Source organism: Oreochromis niloticus, linkage group LG15, assembly GCF_001858045.2.
Source record: "Oreochromis niloticus isolate F11D_XX linkage group LG15, O_niloticus_UMD_NMBU, whole genome shotgun sequence".
Taxonomy (NCBI): domain Eukaryota; kingdom Metazoa; phylum Chordata; class Actinopteri; order Cichliformes; family Cichlidae; genus Oreochromis; species Oreochromis niloticus.
In genome coordinates, this window is record NC_031980.2 from 35,582,232 (window position 1) to 35,596,784 (window position 14,553).

Consider the following 14,553-nt stretch of genomic DNA (forward strand, 5'->3'; position numbering starts at 1 on the left):
TAAACCCACTGCTATTTACACTAAAAAAGAAAAATACGAATACTGTAACAACAGCATATTTAAGGAGCAATTCCTGATTTCTCTGTTTAAAAATATCCAAGAAAATAGCAAAAATTCAACTAAACTAAAATCCTAATTAGTTATATTTCTGTATAGACTGTGTCACTGTTAAACAAAAGACAAACAAACAAACTGGAACTCTGCTGATTTAGTATGAAAAAGCTGAAATGTAAGGCATTCAAACTTGGCTCTTCTTGTGAGGCGGAGTGCATGCAGTTATTCTTAAGCCATTAGGGTGGGAAATCAGAGAAGAGCAGGCAAACTAAATAGCTCTGGTTCACAAGTCTTTCTAAACACAGAGAAAATTTACACAAGGTTTATGTAGCGGCCGATTGATCACAGGATATCACATGGCCTTTTTGGGCTTAAAAATGCACACCCTGATGTTTGTGAAGTGGCCAGGCGGTCTGTTTAGCACGAGCCCTGCTCTATGGTGGGTAAACACTGATGTTAGTGGGATAAATGCCTGTAAATAACTGGAGAAGACAGTTAGAGTGATAAGGAACTCAGTGGTGTCATTGTCTGACAGAGGAAGATTATTCATGAAGACCAGTAACTACTACTAAACTAAATTTTGACAACTTATTACCACAAAATATAAAAAACATAAAGGTCAGCCAGGAAAACTAAAGCAAAAAAGAAAGAAAATCAAACTGTTTCTGTGTCGGTAGTGATGTTGTGAATAACAAGAACCAAACTGGTCAAAGCCAACTAAGCTCCAGGAAATCTGCATGGAAATGACATTCACTGGTTTCATTCATTTGCCAGGTGCTACATTAACTCGTTTGTGTTAGCCAATCAACCAACAACACTTCACAAGTTAAAATCCCAAGCAAGCTAACTGTAGTAAAGCTAAATAAAACTCCCACAAGTAACCAAGAGATCAGCTGCTTGTAATGATGAAAAACTGGTAAACTCCCTGTTCTCCTTCTAGTTTGTGGGGGCCACCAGAGCATCCACAGGTGCCACAGGTATCGGCTTTATAAAGTTACTGTGGCAGCTAACGCTATTAACTTTAATACGGATGGCTGGGGTTGTGCCATTTTCTTCTGCTGTAAGGATTCTGCAAGTCTTTTTTTTAAGGTAATAATGTTTATTTATTAATTTACATATAACAAGAATCTAAAATCATACTGAGTTTCTACTATAATGCACGTGCCTCTTTGTGAGGTTGTCGCCTCTGTCAGTGCGCCCCAGGGTGGCTGTGGCTACAACGTAGCTTGCCATCACCAGTGTGTGAATGTGTGCGTGAATGGGTGGATGACTGGATGTGTAAAGCGCTTTGGGGTCCTTAGGGACTAGTAAAGCGCTATACAAATACAGGCCATTTACCAGGCCATTTGTGGAGGTTGTTGTTCGTGTGCCAGCTGCATTTAAGATAGACAGCCAGTTAGCGGCAGATATGACACACACTGAAATCAACAACCATAAACCATCTAGCTTTAATTCTACCTCCCCTCAGCAAACAAAGATAACTGTGCAACTGTTTAAAATAAACGGACGGACAGCAAACTGAACACTGGTTGGTTTTCATTATAACTTTTTTAAACTCTTCAAAAGATTAACATAAAGAAGCAGCATTTGTAATAACAATGATATTTAGAAAACCCTTCAGAATACCTTCCTTTTACCAGATGCATGATTTGGTCTGCTCAAATAAGTATGTCTTTGTTCAAAAGTTGTGTTTTGCATAAAACTGGAATTTTGGAACAAGTATTGAGGTTTTAAAGAGAAAGGCCTTTGGTGCATGTGGAAAAAACCAAAACAGTGTGCATAGTTTAAGGAATGGGGTCTGGCTTACCTGAACAAGATGAAGCCAATGGACTCAACAGCAGCCCGTCTGACATCATCATTCACATCACTCACCTTAATAGACAAACGAAAGGCAGTCAATTAAACGGGACTTGATTTAATCTTAAAAATGCACATCCCTTACAACTCAGAGTAAAAGAAATATGCTCTACTATGAAGCTGTCTAATAGATTTAGTTAGCACCAAGTGCCACCTACAGGACAAAAGTAGTTCACACCTCTGCAGTGATTTCTGTTAGCAAAGTTAGTTTTGCAAGATCATCCCTGAAATAATACAGTGCTTTAAATAACTGGCACTAGTTTAATAACATCAGCTACTAAAGCTTTGAAAACAAAAAGACAGATTAAGGGAGAAAATAAACAATCATACTTTTGACAATATTATGACTAGCAGCTATTATGAGGCCGGCCATTAGTGGATCTTCCATCCGCTTCAGTGCCATCATTATAAACCTGCACTCCCTTCAGTGACAGTGTTGTAAAGAAGGAAAAAAGGAAGCACTCACAGCGACATGTAGCAGGCGTCGGATGGCCTTGTTGTTCCCAGACCCACAGTATGCCATTGCCACAGTGTACATACCAGAGCGCCGCAGGATGGGGTCCTACCGACAGTGAAAGAAAGCAGAGCTTTAAGACCGTGTCTGGATACACAACTAAGATCAACATAATTTGAGTAATTTCCCACATCTAGATCTTGGCACAAAGTACAGAGGAAGAGTCTCACATATGATGGGAAATACACACAACCTGAGGTTCAGTAAGTGCAGACGAGATTTGATACATCAAATATCGGCACAGTGAATTGTGAGCTTTACAGAGAGTAGTGACCTTTATGAAACAGACAGAGATTCTTTCCATGAAAGAATCAAACTTCTATTATTTTCTACATATTGGTAAGTTGAGCCTATGTCAAAGACTATCATCACTTTTTTTTGACAGTTTCAACCTGATGGTGTACATAATTTGATTTTTGAGTGTTTTTCAGTCATACCTTGTCTCTACAGAGGCTTTCAATGAGGGCATCAGCCTCCTCCATACGTCCATACATGACCATGGCAATTCCTACTGCCAGGCCACGCAAGATCTTCTCGTGCTGCGTCTCCTGAGCGTAGCCCACCATGTCCTCGATCGCCTGAGCCGACTTGGAGCCCAGCATGACGAGACCAAGAGCCAACCCTGCAGCTTCACCTGGGAGGTCACAGGAGCAGAAAAAAACAAAACAAAACAGTTGGACATCTATAATGGAATTTCTTTTATTTGATGTATTGGTCATAATTTTTTAGTCATGTCACTTTTGGGTCATTTCAATGGTACATATGTGGAAGAGCATTCAGCTCTAACTTTAACACACAGCTAGGCCTCTGAGAAAGGGGGTGACACCCAGTGGGGGAAATTCCACAGGTGTGAAGCCTTTTGTTCTGTTTTTTTTAGGATGGGGGAAGAAACAAGGGGCAATCACTGTAAGAGGAGTTAAGGTTGTAAAAAATCTCCCCCCTTCTGGAGAGGGTTAAGAGTCTGGACAACAGCTGTGAAAGTACTTTTGTCTGACTGTATGTAAACCAGGGCTGTGCTGTTCATCGGTAGAGAGACTGCTGTCAGTGCCACGCGATGGCAGATCTCTCCAAGCATGCTTGTGTTTATTGTTAAAAGTTGTTAGCCTACTGCTCACTGTGTTTGTAGGCTTTGTTAATTAAATTTCCATAACACATCACACAGGATTAAAAACAAACAAACAAACAAACAACCTTCTAAAAATTCTAAAAGCCCCTTTACTGACAGGGCCTACATACCAGTGACAGCATCATCCTGGTAGAGGTTCGACTTGAGCAGATCGTAAACATCCTGCCTAGCCGTGCCCAATGCAGCCAAGCCCAGACCAAGAGCACCACCATGACGGACAATCTGTGACCATGGAACAGAAAGCACACCATCAATGAGAGCATAAAACTGACACAGAGACTTAAACTAGCTCCTGCTCTCTAAAAAGCTTTAGCTGGGGCACAATTGTAACATTTACAGGGCATTTGACAACCAAGCATGAAACCAAACCTAAAAACTCACATCATTGCTGGCGTTCTTGAGTTGACTGAGCAGGTAGTCAATGATGTCCCCGCCGTGGTTGGCATGAATGAGGCCCAGGGCATACAGCCCGCCTCCTTCCTGGTAGGCAGAGCCAGGGGAGGTATCTTTGGGCAAGTAGGTGGCCATTAACTGGAGCGCCTCTTTTTCATGACCCTGAAAGAAAGCATTTTCAACATTTTGAACATTAGAAACACTTTAATCTTTGTCTAAAACATTCTGAGCAGGCAGTAAGACTAGAAAAGCATAACATTTCTGGTTTTCTTAGTATTACCATCATTGTGCCAGAACTCTACCTTGTGGATGACACCCAGACTTGCTGTCGCTGTGAATTTTGCCCAGTTTGTTGCTCTTGCCAGCCATTCTAAGTTTTCTCTACAAGAACAAAAAACACTTGGGTTATAGTCACTTGAAGACGACACATTTATCAATATCCCTCTGTAATCTTTTCAGTGTTTTATCATCCTGCCAGCACAGTTACCTGAGGAACTGGTCACTTGTGGTCCCCGTGTGCATGAAGGAGTTGGCTATAACCGTAGCTGTGTGGCACACTGAATTTCGAACCGCGTCCTGGAGTAAAAGGAGGCACAAAAATCGGGGAATTTCAGGAAGTGGTCGCTACGGCACATTAAGTGACCTCAAGCAAAATGCAGTTCATTTGGTTGTAAACAATCTTATTCAAAACTACACATTACACTGGTAGCGAACGTTACCTTTGTGTTTTTCAGAATCATTAGATCTGTATTGTTATTTCGGATTAAGAATTGTAGGTGAAGCTCAATGGCCATCTCCCCACTCAGGATCTTGATCATCTTTGCATTCTGGTCTTTGGACTCATCTTTCTGTAAAAAGACAGAAGGACAATGTGATACTGCTGCTGCTGAGGATACAACCAAGCTGCTCTTTTTAGTTACTGCACTACAAAGCACTGTTATCCACTTAGGATATATTAGAGGCAACAAATCAGAGTGTATTTATTTAAAAACAACGCCCCTCCCCCCCCCAAACTACTGTCCAATTAATTTTCTTCTTTCTACTTTCAACTTTAAGTTAAAGTTTTATATTCATTCTTCCCTCCCAGCATTCAATAACGCTATCAAGACTCCAGCTAAAGGCCACACTGAGTTAGTATTAATATTTAGTAAGGTAGTACTGATGATGCGCAATCTGCATTTTTTTCTTTGAACTTTTCTTCTCGACTTTGAATGCTTAACTAGACTACACTGCTATATATATACTTGGCAAACATGACTCTGATTCTGATAAACTCCTTTTAACTTGCAGTATATTTTAGAATTCCTCATCATGTTTCAGGATTACTTTTTGTTATTCCTGTGAGAACTGTGTGGCCCTAGACTTTTCCAGCTGATGCCAACGCAACCAGTTTTATGTGCATGTATACAAACTGCTTAGCGTGACTGTGATTGTTAGCCTTGATCAGATGACTAAACTGTACTGGTTATGGTGAACATGCTTTGTAGTGCAGGCTCCAGTTATTAAAGATATACTGCAGTTAAAACCCCCAAAAATCCAAACTGCTAACCGTTTCTGCAGGCTTTCCAGCAGGGGAGCTGCCAGCTTTGTCATCGGTCTCCATTGCATCACTATAAAACATACAAGAGACAACAAGTTTCAGTCTGTAAGATGTGTGTGTATTAGACTCAATTCAGACTCAATCTTTTGTATTCCTTTACTTTAGTTTGGTTCATTTCAGAAGGTTTAAGATGCCCACCAGAAACGTAGTAGGCTTTATTCTCACTGACAAAGGGTGAAAAGCTTTTCTCACCATACAGCATTTTACAAGTACTCTTCAGCAGAGGAATGCCTTAAATCAGAGCCACTATCTCTGAAAAAGCCTAAGACCCTGTAAACATGAACCGAGACAAAGTGCTTCAGAATTAGTCACTCTTTGTCCCTGCCTACCTCTCTTTGTCTGGCGTGGGCACAGTGCCTGTATTTGTGGAACCAGGGACTGCAGGAATAGGTGTCCCAACGGTACGCAGGTTCTGAATGACAGAGGACAGAAACTGCTGGCTGGCACTCTCATAGAGGTCAAAACAGATTTGGTAGGCCATTAGCAGGTTGTCCTCCTTCACCAGCTTCTCCAGGATATCACTCACAGCCTGCGGGTCATCCAGGAATATCAGGCACTGGCATGGGGAGAGAGAGATAAGTGGAGGGGGATGTTAGTTTGAAATTGTTTTGGAAAATCTATGAAATTAAAGCTGTACATGTGATCAACATATAGCAGTACTGTCAACTATTTTAAAAATCACACAAATAACTCTCAGCATGACTCAGGGCAGATGTTGGTTTGGTTGATTGATCGTTAGAGATTCTTATCTAACAAAAAATACCTGCTATAATGCGTGCCTTAAAGTGAACTCTTTTGAATCATGAGGATTGTGATTACATATAAATTTTGATCTTATCATTTGGAGTTTTCATTTCTCATAACATCATTTTAGTGGCTTTCAGCAGCCTTCTCCAGAGACATTAAACCTAACAATAACTTGGCGATCTTTGGATGCTCCGTAGAAACCCTTGGGTTTTCACCTGGCATCCAGATTCATCTGTATCAAGGAATTGTGCTTGCCAAGAAACGTATAAATTGGAATACCTCTTCTACGAAACTAGATTAAGGATGTTATCTTCTCTACAACTGGAAGAATCATGCATGTGTAAACCAGATATTCAGGGGAGATTTAATAGGAGATGAGGGCCTTTTCTTCAATAATACCATATTATCTCTTACAAGCTGTGATCTTTACTTTTTTCTCGGCCCCATTAGATGCAAAAATGTTTTTTATATATTTTTGTTATATTCTTGACAGGTTTTCTTCATGTTTGAGAACTTCGAGAGTCGCACTGTCTTCAATTCCCTCTGTACGTTTTCGTGCCTGAAAGCCTTTTATTTCTTTTCTGTGTTTGTGTATGCTGTCGCAAACAACAAATCAATGAATAAAACATTGGAGGGGGGGAAAAAAAGAAGTGAAATCACGATCACCCACGCCAGTTTCCTTGGCTAGGGTGTTAGAACAATCCATTTGTTACCTGACAGACATTGATGAAATCGGGTTTTTCCAGGTTCATGTAGAGTTTGACCAGCACCCTCAGCACGTCGTTACGGAACTTCTTGTTCTGCATCAGGGACATGCACACCTTCAAGCTGTAGGCAAGGAGGCCACTCACATCATTCTGGAAGGGAAGTGAAAAGAAAAAAAAATTCTTAAGATGAAACGTTAATAACCTTGAACAATCGACAGCAGTAACCAAAGTGTAAATCTTATTAAAACTTGTTATAAAGATCCAAAATAATCTCAAGTTAGCAGAGAACTGCACTGACTGATTCTAAGATGGTTTTCTCAAACATGTCCAGACGTCTTGTTTCCAGGGCGATGCCAATGGCCTGTTTATACTTGTGATCGTCTAGGCAACGCAGGAACATTTTGTTGACAATGCCCTCGAGACGGGGGTCTATGGTTTTCTTCTCTTCGCCCTCTGGGAGCTCAGTATTCTCCACCCGCAGCTTGGTGTAATGGTCGATGCATTTGGCTGCATCCGAATAACAAACAAAGATAACAAGTTATGTAGGTTAATATATTTATTTCATACATACTTTTCATTAGAAAGCAATGGAGGATAAACCTTAAGTCTAACATTACATTTTTGCTTTACTTTGCACTGGTAAGAAGAGAAGAAGAAGTTTCTCCCCCCCCCCCCACTCACCAATGATGGTCTCCACATATTCTGAGTCATCTGTGACACTGAAAAGATCTCCCGCACCAAGAGCATAATTTAGAGACTCTTCAAAGGCTCCAAGATGGTAGAAAACCTTGGAGGCCACCAAGGCTGCAAATTCTCTACTCCGGAAAGACTCATCCTCATATAGGACTTCACTGTGAGGAGACAACAACTAGTTACATAAAACAAAACTGGCAGGAGCCATTTTTCTAATCACCATTGAGTGTAAATTGTAGATCAGATCAGAGATGATCAAAATCATTCAGTTTTGCATTTGTTACTGGACTATGAGGGAGCTTTGAGGGAGAGTAAATACTGTTGTCAGTGTATCAACAACAGTGTACAGGGAGAGTCAGTTAAATCTTTAACCCCATAGAAATAAACTATGAGCTTAAGTTCCTGCTGACTTATGTTACAGTACTGTAATAACTATAATATAAGCTCTTTGCTACTTACATCTTATCCACGGATCCTGAAATCTCAGCCCAAAAGTCATTCACAATGGCATCTAGCTTGTGCAGAGCAAACTCCTGCAAGAAAAACAGACGTGTTGTTTAAACATTCATCTTTTTATTCACTTTTATGTAATACTGCATACCCCAAATGAGTTTACATTTATGTCATGTAGAGAAATAAAACACTGAGATCTCTAAGCAAAACTTGATGGGTCACACTGACAATTTACAAAAGTCAAGAGACTTTATCTCTGTCACTGTATCTCTTGTGGTGAGATAACAAGACATTAAAATCTCTCGTTACCCGTATATTCAATCGACTACCCTACAGCCAACTCTTACCTTAAGCTGGGGCTCATCCTCATCAAGGAGAGAAATAATTCCAGCTAGAAAACAAAAGAAATTATGAAATGGATGTTTACTTCATAAAATCCAAATACTTTTCTGTTCATCCAACGGTCATTTCAAATATTAAATACATTTGCAAATCAAAGACAAAAACTTTTAAGAATACATTAGATTACAATGGAGCCTGGGGAGATACAGAAGCCTAAAATATTGTTTTCTATTGAGGATAAAATATAATGTCAGCCCAAAATCCGGCAATTTGAAGATTGTTTTTAGCAATACCACGATGACAGCAGCATTTAGGATGTATTCAAACACATAACGTCCTCGGAAATTACGTCTCAGATGAAAGCAAAAATGAACATGTTTATCTATAACGATCCATGCTGACTGCTAACGTTGCCATTACTGTAATTTATTTCCACTTCCTCCATTTAAACAGCCTTGCAGTGATTAAAACCGTTTCGGAAGCACGGGAAAATCCACAATGAAATGTGTTTCTCCTTACTATAACTACTTTAGTGGTTTTATATGTGATCAACGGTCTATGGTGGGCTGCCAAGTATTAGCCGTGTGACTCAGCTAAATCAATGGCAACGGCTAACAAAATAAAGCTACCTTCAACTACTTACCGGCAGATGTTATCATGATTGGCTCTTCGGTCCCTCCTCGGCCCCGCTTATCCTAGTTTGACGGCGAAATTTCGTGTGATTTGGGGGAAATTAAAGAAAAGATTTGCAATATTTGGATATGTTTAACCACCGAACTGAACGCAGCCGCTGCTAACTTCTTTTTGTTCAACACCGCAAGTCCCTGTCTGAAGGACCCTCGGGTTGGCCGGCTTTTACTATGCCTGATTAAAAACGTAAAAAAAATGTATAAGATTCATGCTGGACTCATCAGTTGGACCAACATATACCAGTTTTATAACTAATTAGCATAAATATAACATAAATAATATTTGAAAAAATGTGGGGAATTTCTAATTGTAGTTGAATGTATCCGATTTTTACACTGGCACCTCAAATAGCGACCTGCCAGCCCAGCAGCTCTTCTACCTTTCTGTCAAGACAAGGCAAGTCGCTTACAAACAGCAAATAAGCACATCTGGCAATTAAATTGAGGTCGAGGAAGCCAAGGGCGGCGTGTTTTTCATGCAAAGTGATATGACAATACAGCTTTCAATGACCACTAGTTGTCACCCAAGCAGTTTTTACTTTATTGAAAGAATAGTCAAGGAGTATGTGTTTTAAAACAAAGCTGAACACTCAGGCAAGTCCAATGACGTTTATTTAAAGGGATGAATAAGTCAGTAGGCTACATAAATACAAGTGACATAAATCCTGTTACAAATATTGGTGGTCCTAAAAGTTGTCTCTAAGACACAAAATCCTAATGAAAATGAAAAATAAATTCTTAAGTAAAACACCCAGGATCCCTGTGATCCAATTAATACAGTTTTCCGGAAAATTAGTGCAGTTTTTCTTGGCGAGAACGTGACCTGGATTCAGGTAAACTGTGTGAGATTTCACATTTTAAGGCTTTTATCATGTCAGTTGATTTTGTTCTTTAATTCCCTGTATTTGACATACAGAAGTCCCCTGACAAACAGTGAGCCAGTAATCAAGTCCTGTATCATTTTATAAGAGTACTTATGCTGTAAGCCGTCTAATGCTTTCTCAACACGTAACAAACTAATGCATGTTTCCAACCTGACAGTCTTTGGGTGGCTTTGACATGACAAGAAACATGCTGGCTCATAAGAAATGGGTCCCTGAGCATCACAAAGAAAAATTGTAACACTAGCAAAGCACTGAGACCGGCTTATCTTTTCACAGTCTAAAAAGCACACAGGTTACATTAGCCGTCTCCTCCAGATGGTTCTCCATTCAGAGTTGGTCCAGTAGACAAGGCACGGGTTTTCAGAGGGATGCCCTCTTCTGCACTTTCAGCGTCACCTGAAAAAAGACAACTTGTGAACTTGCAGTGAAAATAACTGACTGCAGGACTGTGGTGCAGTTCAGGCATTTCTCTGCTGAAGTTACTTTGCAGCTACCTCTTTGCCCGCTGCTTGATGATTTGCTGTTTGGACCTCGGTCTTCTCTTCTCCAGTGGCTGAACCAACGTTGCAATGGCCAGAAAACTGGGTTCCCTTCACCCCTAGTATTATCTGAAAGGCGATAATAAGCGTTTAACAATGTGGCAGCTTTTCTAAGGGGGTGACCGTTTTGTGAATGCTCTCATTGTTCCCTGGCCTTTGCAGCCATGCCTGGGAAGAAAAATGTGTGCAGTGTGGTCTTGTGAGTGTCATGAAGTGGCCTACACAACAGAGTGAGCTCTCTCATTAAAGTACATTAAAGTATGTCCTTTATGGACTTGAATTGAAGTAGTGCTCTTTGGTGAGCATACAACAATCATATTATGAGTAGTGGAGGCTTCAGTATAATAGTTAACATATTATATCTTGGACAAATTATGCTGCTTGCCTCTTGGTGATCTAATATGCTGTACATTGTACAATTTTCCTATACTGGCCTGGTTAAATGTGCCAAGGTTCAAACTTCATGTTTACAAGCATGTGTCCTGCTGACATGGGTGTGTGCGGCTGTGGCAGATGGTCACACTAAATCATGTTTGTTTGTTTTTTTTTCCAACACGGCATGAAATAAATAGGCTTTTCTGAGGTTTTGCTACAAGTGGAATGTGTGTACACCTGCTGCTTGAGATGAATGTATAACTCTGCAGACGTTTTTCTTGATGCTGAGCATTCGGGTGTCTGTTTTCGGGATGAAGCAGCCGACCCATATCGCCTCTGATGCATGTTTGTGGAACACCGAGCGGATCAGACGCTCCAGAAGCTGGGCGCACCGGCGCGTCTCGGCGTTCTCGTCGGTTGTGCGGATTAATCCAATCAGAGCTGGCCGAGCGATTGTAACGCATTTCGTGCGTGCCTTTACATCCTTGAGGATCTCTTTTAAGCACACCTCGTTTGGAACTCGGCCAATGAAAGTCTGTCTGAAGATGAATATGATGACAGGGGAGTCTATCGCTCGCTTCAGGCTGTGGATGTTCGCCCTCCTCGTTGCTGTCCTCTGAGCATTGCTACTACCCGCTGGTCGTCTCTTTTTCTCTCTGTCCTCTCCCAATTCCAAGTCCTTGGGCCTCGCTGTTAGAGAATTTTCATTGCCCTTTCCAGTCTCCGCCTCGCTGGAAACGTGGTTTGTACTTGCTTTACCGCCATGATCGCTTGCCGGACTTGACTGGGGGCCACCATGGCCGTTTGCCACCAGGCTGCCGTTGTGAAACATGTCGCGTACGAACTCCTGCAATATTTCGGCGTCATCCCCGTCCAAATCTTTACTTCTGCAGACATCACTCACCAAATAAATCCTCTCTCTACCTCCAATTTTCGCTATAGTGTTCTGGAACTCCCTCTCCTCGTCCGGTAGCGTGTCCTTCAGTGACTCCTCGTCCGCCATCCTTGCGCAATTTAAGCTGCGCCGATCTGTTTTATTTACATGAATCGTAAATCCATTGCCGGAGAGTGAACCGGTGAAACTTGCTCACGGTCATCAGCGGGAAGGGTGTGTGTGAAGAGGAGGAGGGTGGGGGGGATCTATTCGCATTTGTATTGGCTGATCCTTTTAGTGGGCGTGGCTAAACGTCAATAACCAAACAACAGTAGCTTGATAATGAAGTTAATCTTTAATGGATAACTAGACAGAAATACATATTGGAAATACATTACTACCAATTATCCAAGAATATCATTTAACAGCAGTCAGAGGGGCTCAAAGGGGAAAAATAGTTCAGTTTTTTCCCCCTAAGAATTCCTTATAAGTATTTAAAGGTTGTGGGGTAAATGGTGGATATTTAAACCTCAGGGTGTAGACTTCACTTTCTTTATTCCCACTATTCGCATGGAAAACAGTCCCGACTTCTCTCCAGAGTCATAGATTCTTATCTAAGTGGAAAAAAAGAAATGACAGAGAGCACAAAAGTTTATTTGTCTGACCCACTTTTGTTAAAATAGCAAGTCTGGAAGTATTTGACTTCATTATGAGATCAAAAAATGACTTTCACACTCAAACTCCTCTCTACTTCAACAAGCTCATGAGTACTTCAGACTAATCCTTTAATCCACCCACGCTTGTTCCTCAAATTAAAAGGTGCTGTCAACCTAAAATGCCATTGAGTTCATTAACTGAAATCCAAGTGGAATAACTTCAGCTGCTGAGTTTGTGTGAGATTGTTTACTGATGGATAATAAACTATAAAGTTGGACCAAAATCAATGCAGAGGTTTCAGCCTTTGACCTTTAGACCGGCTGAACACTGATTAGGTGAGTGGTGCACTTGCTTCGTCATGTCTTTGCAGTGTAACTGAACAGTACAGCTTTAAGCGTTTTTTAGTTAAAACCTGTTATGTACAAAATACACACGATACTGTTACTTTTTATGCTTATAGCACAACCACCAACATTTCTCTCCCAGCAAATTCAAGGTCACATTTGTGATCATCGTCGTCTTGCGTACATTTCAACACTTTGGACAGTTCCCACAGTACTTTTGTTGTGTATGCTGGAGTCAGTCTACTGACCTTTTCAAACTATGAAAAGAGAGACTCGGGGTCAGGAAGCCCACTTTGACCAGAGAGACAGACACGGAGACCCAGGTGAACTGCAATAACATGAAGTCCAAAGCGAAGTTCAAAACAAGAAATTGCACTGTTATCACCCTTGAAAAGTTGCATCAATTTTTCTGCACTTTTTACATATTGTTGAAAAAAGCCTCATTTCCAGATAAGTTCTGTGCAGAAGTCTCGAGCCATCCCTCATCAGGCTTTCTAAATTTCTAAAATGGCAGTGATAACACAGTTTGATTAGTCTGAGGAAACTGGAAAGGCGAAGGACCAAAGAAGACGCTGAACATCTAAAAAAATATCTACAACAGATTAAAGCATTTGAAATGCCCTTAAGAAATAAGAAAAAAACAAATGCCAAAATACACAAGAACTGAACTGAAAATCAGTGGCAACATGCCTTATGGAGTCAAATCATCATCAGTATGCATGGAGGAGGTCAGAGGACCAAGGGCACCAGTAAAACACAGTGGAGGCTCTGTCATGGGGATCTTGTCAAAATTGATGGAATTATGAATAAAGAAAAGTACCATCAGATTTTGATCCACCATTCAATACAATCTAGAAAACATCTGACTGGCAGCAACTTCATGTTTCAGCAGGAAAATGATGCCAAACACGCTGCAAATGCAGTAAAAGCATACCTGGATAGACAAATGAGTGCATCTGGTTATTAGATATTAAAAATAAGCCTGTTTATTTACTCTTCTTTTTACATGCCTCACTGTAACTCTTCAACACATTTTCTTAAAAATGAAAAAAATCAACAGCTTTTCATTCCAGCTTACTGACTCAAGTCAGGTCACTCATTTCACAAGAACATGATGCTTTTTCTAGTAATAATAAACCAGTGATAAACAATGACTAAGACTTCACTCTTTCTGCACTCTGACCACAGCTGCTCTTTGAAAGCATTTTTCCTCTGAAAGAACACACTTATCCTGCAACATTTCTTCTTGTGATTTTTTTTATTATTATTTTTTAATCATGTAATTAGAAACTTTGGAGTTTTTCTTATTTCTCTTCTTCCAAACACAATATGAAAATTGAATTTTTTATGGGGGTTGGAGTGGATTTATTCAATAGAGACAGAGGATATGAGTTGAATGTGAGCAGGCTGATGACTTGCAGTAAAGGGGACATGCTACTTCGGTCAGTCAAGACCGTCTTTCTTTTGCCGCCATCTTGTGGATAAATGTTTTACTTGGTGCAAAGTTTGTGCTCATGAGGTTTTTTTTTTTTTGGCTGTATGAATTTTATCTTAAAATAACACTAACAGGAATTTGAGAACAAACATAATCAGTGCATAATTTTCCTTTAAAAAATTTTCTTAAAAAAACAATGTCAAAGTAAGCAGAGAGGAATGTCACAGGTGAATTTGCTAAAAATGATTTTAAACTATTCATTGAACTGAA

At 40.4% G+C, this 14,553-nt stretch overlaps 2 protein-coding genes across 2 annotated transcripts in view; both read right to left on the reverse strand.

Annotated features, from left to right (window-relative positions):
- Positions 1–9,325, reverse strand: part of psmd1 (proteasome 26S subunit, non-ATPase 1) — a 38,372-nt gene extending 29,047 nt beyond the window's left edge. Inside the window, exons 1-16 of the mRNA XM_005459888.3 lie at positions 9,130–9,325; positions 8,492–8,535; positions 8,151–8,224; positions 7,680–7,849; positions 7,297–7,505; positions 7,005–7,148; positions 5,874–6,100; positions 5,494–5,554; positions 4,664–4,792; positions 4,432–4,520; positions 4,247–4,325; positions 3,933–4,106; positions 3,662–3,773; positions 2,863–3,059; positions 2,378–2,473; positions 1,862–1,926 (exon numbers count right to left, since the gene is read on the reverse strand). Of these exons, the coding sequence (XP_005459945.1) occupies positions 1,862–1,926; positions 2,378–2,473; positions 2,863–3,059; positions 3,662–3,773; positions 3,933–4,106; positions 4,247–4,325; positions 4,432–4,520; positions 4,664–4,792; positions 5,494–5,554; positions 5,874–6,100; positions 7,005–7,148; positions 7,297–7,505; positions 7,680–7,849; positions 8,151–8,224; positions 8,492–8,535; positions 9,130–9,145 (1,886 nt within the window). The 5' untranslated portion in view covers positions 9,146–9,325. The remainder of the gene's footprint in view (positions 1–1,861; positions 1,927–2,377; positions 2,474–2,862; positions 3,060–3,661; positions 3,774–3,932; positions 4,107–4,246; positions 4,326–4,431; positions 4,521–4,663; positions 4,793–5,493; positions 5,555–5,873; positions 6,101–7,004; positions 7,149–7,296; positions 7,506–7,679; positions 7,850–8,150; positions 8,225–8,491; positions 8,536–9,129) is intronic.
- Positions 9,326–9,769: 444 nt separating this feature from the next.
- On the reverse strand, positions 9,770–12,095 carry LOC100712045 (uncharacterized protein C2orf72). The gene is made up of 3 exons (XM_003455363.5): positions 11,211–12,095; positions 10,554–10,667; positions 9,770–10,455 (listed from the first exon to the last, which is right to left on the reverse strand). The coding sequence occupies exons 1-3, from the start codon at positions 11,974–11,976 to the stop codon at positions 10,358–10,360; spliced, it is 978 nt and encodes a 325-aa protein (XP_003455411.1). The 5' UTR covers positions 11,977–12,095; the 3' UTR covers positions 9,770–10,357.
- Positions 12,096–14,553: the final 2,458 nt, after the last annotated feature.

What these genes read in the sequence shown, in the direction of transcription:
- LOC100712045 (XM_003455363.5), bottom strand. Translation starts at nt 11,976, where the DNA reads ATGGCGGACGAGGAGTCACTGAAGGACACGCTACCGGACGAGGAGAGG. An exon ending in ACATTCATCTCAAGCAGCAG is followed by an intron (nt 10,668 to 11,210) that starts GTGTACACACAT and finishes ATCGCCTTTCAG; the next exon opens with ATAATACTAGGGGTGAAGGG. An exon ending in ATCAAGCAGCGGGCAAAGAG is followed by an intron (nt 10,456 to 10,553) that starts GTAGCTGCAAAG and finishes GTCTTTTTTCAG; the next exon opens with GTGACGCTGAAAGTGCAGAA.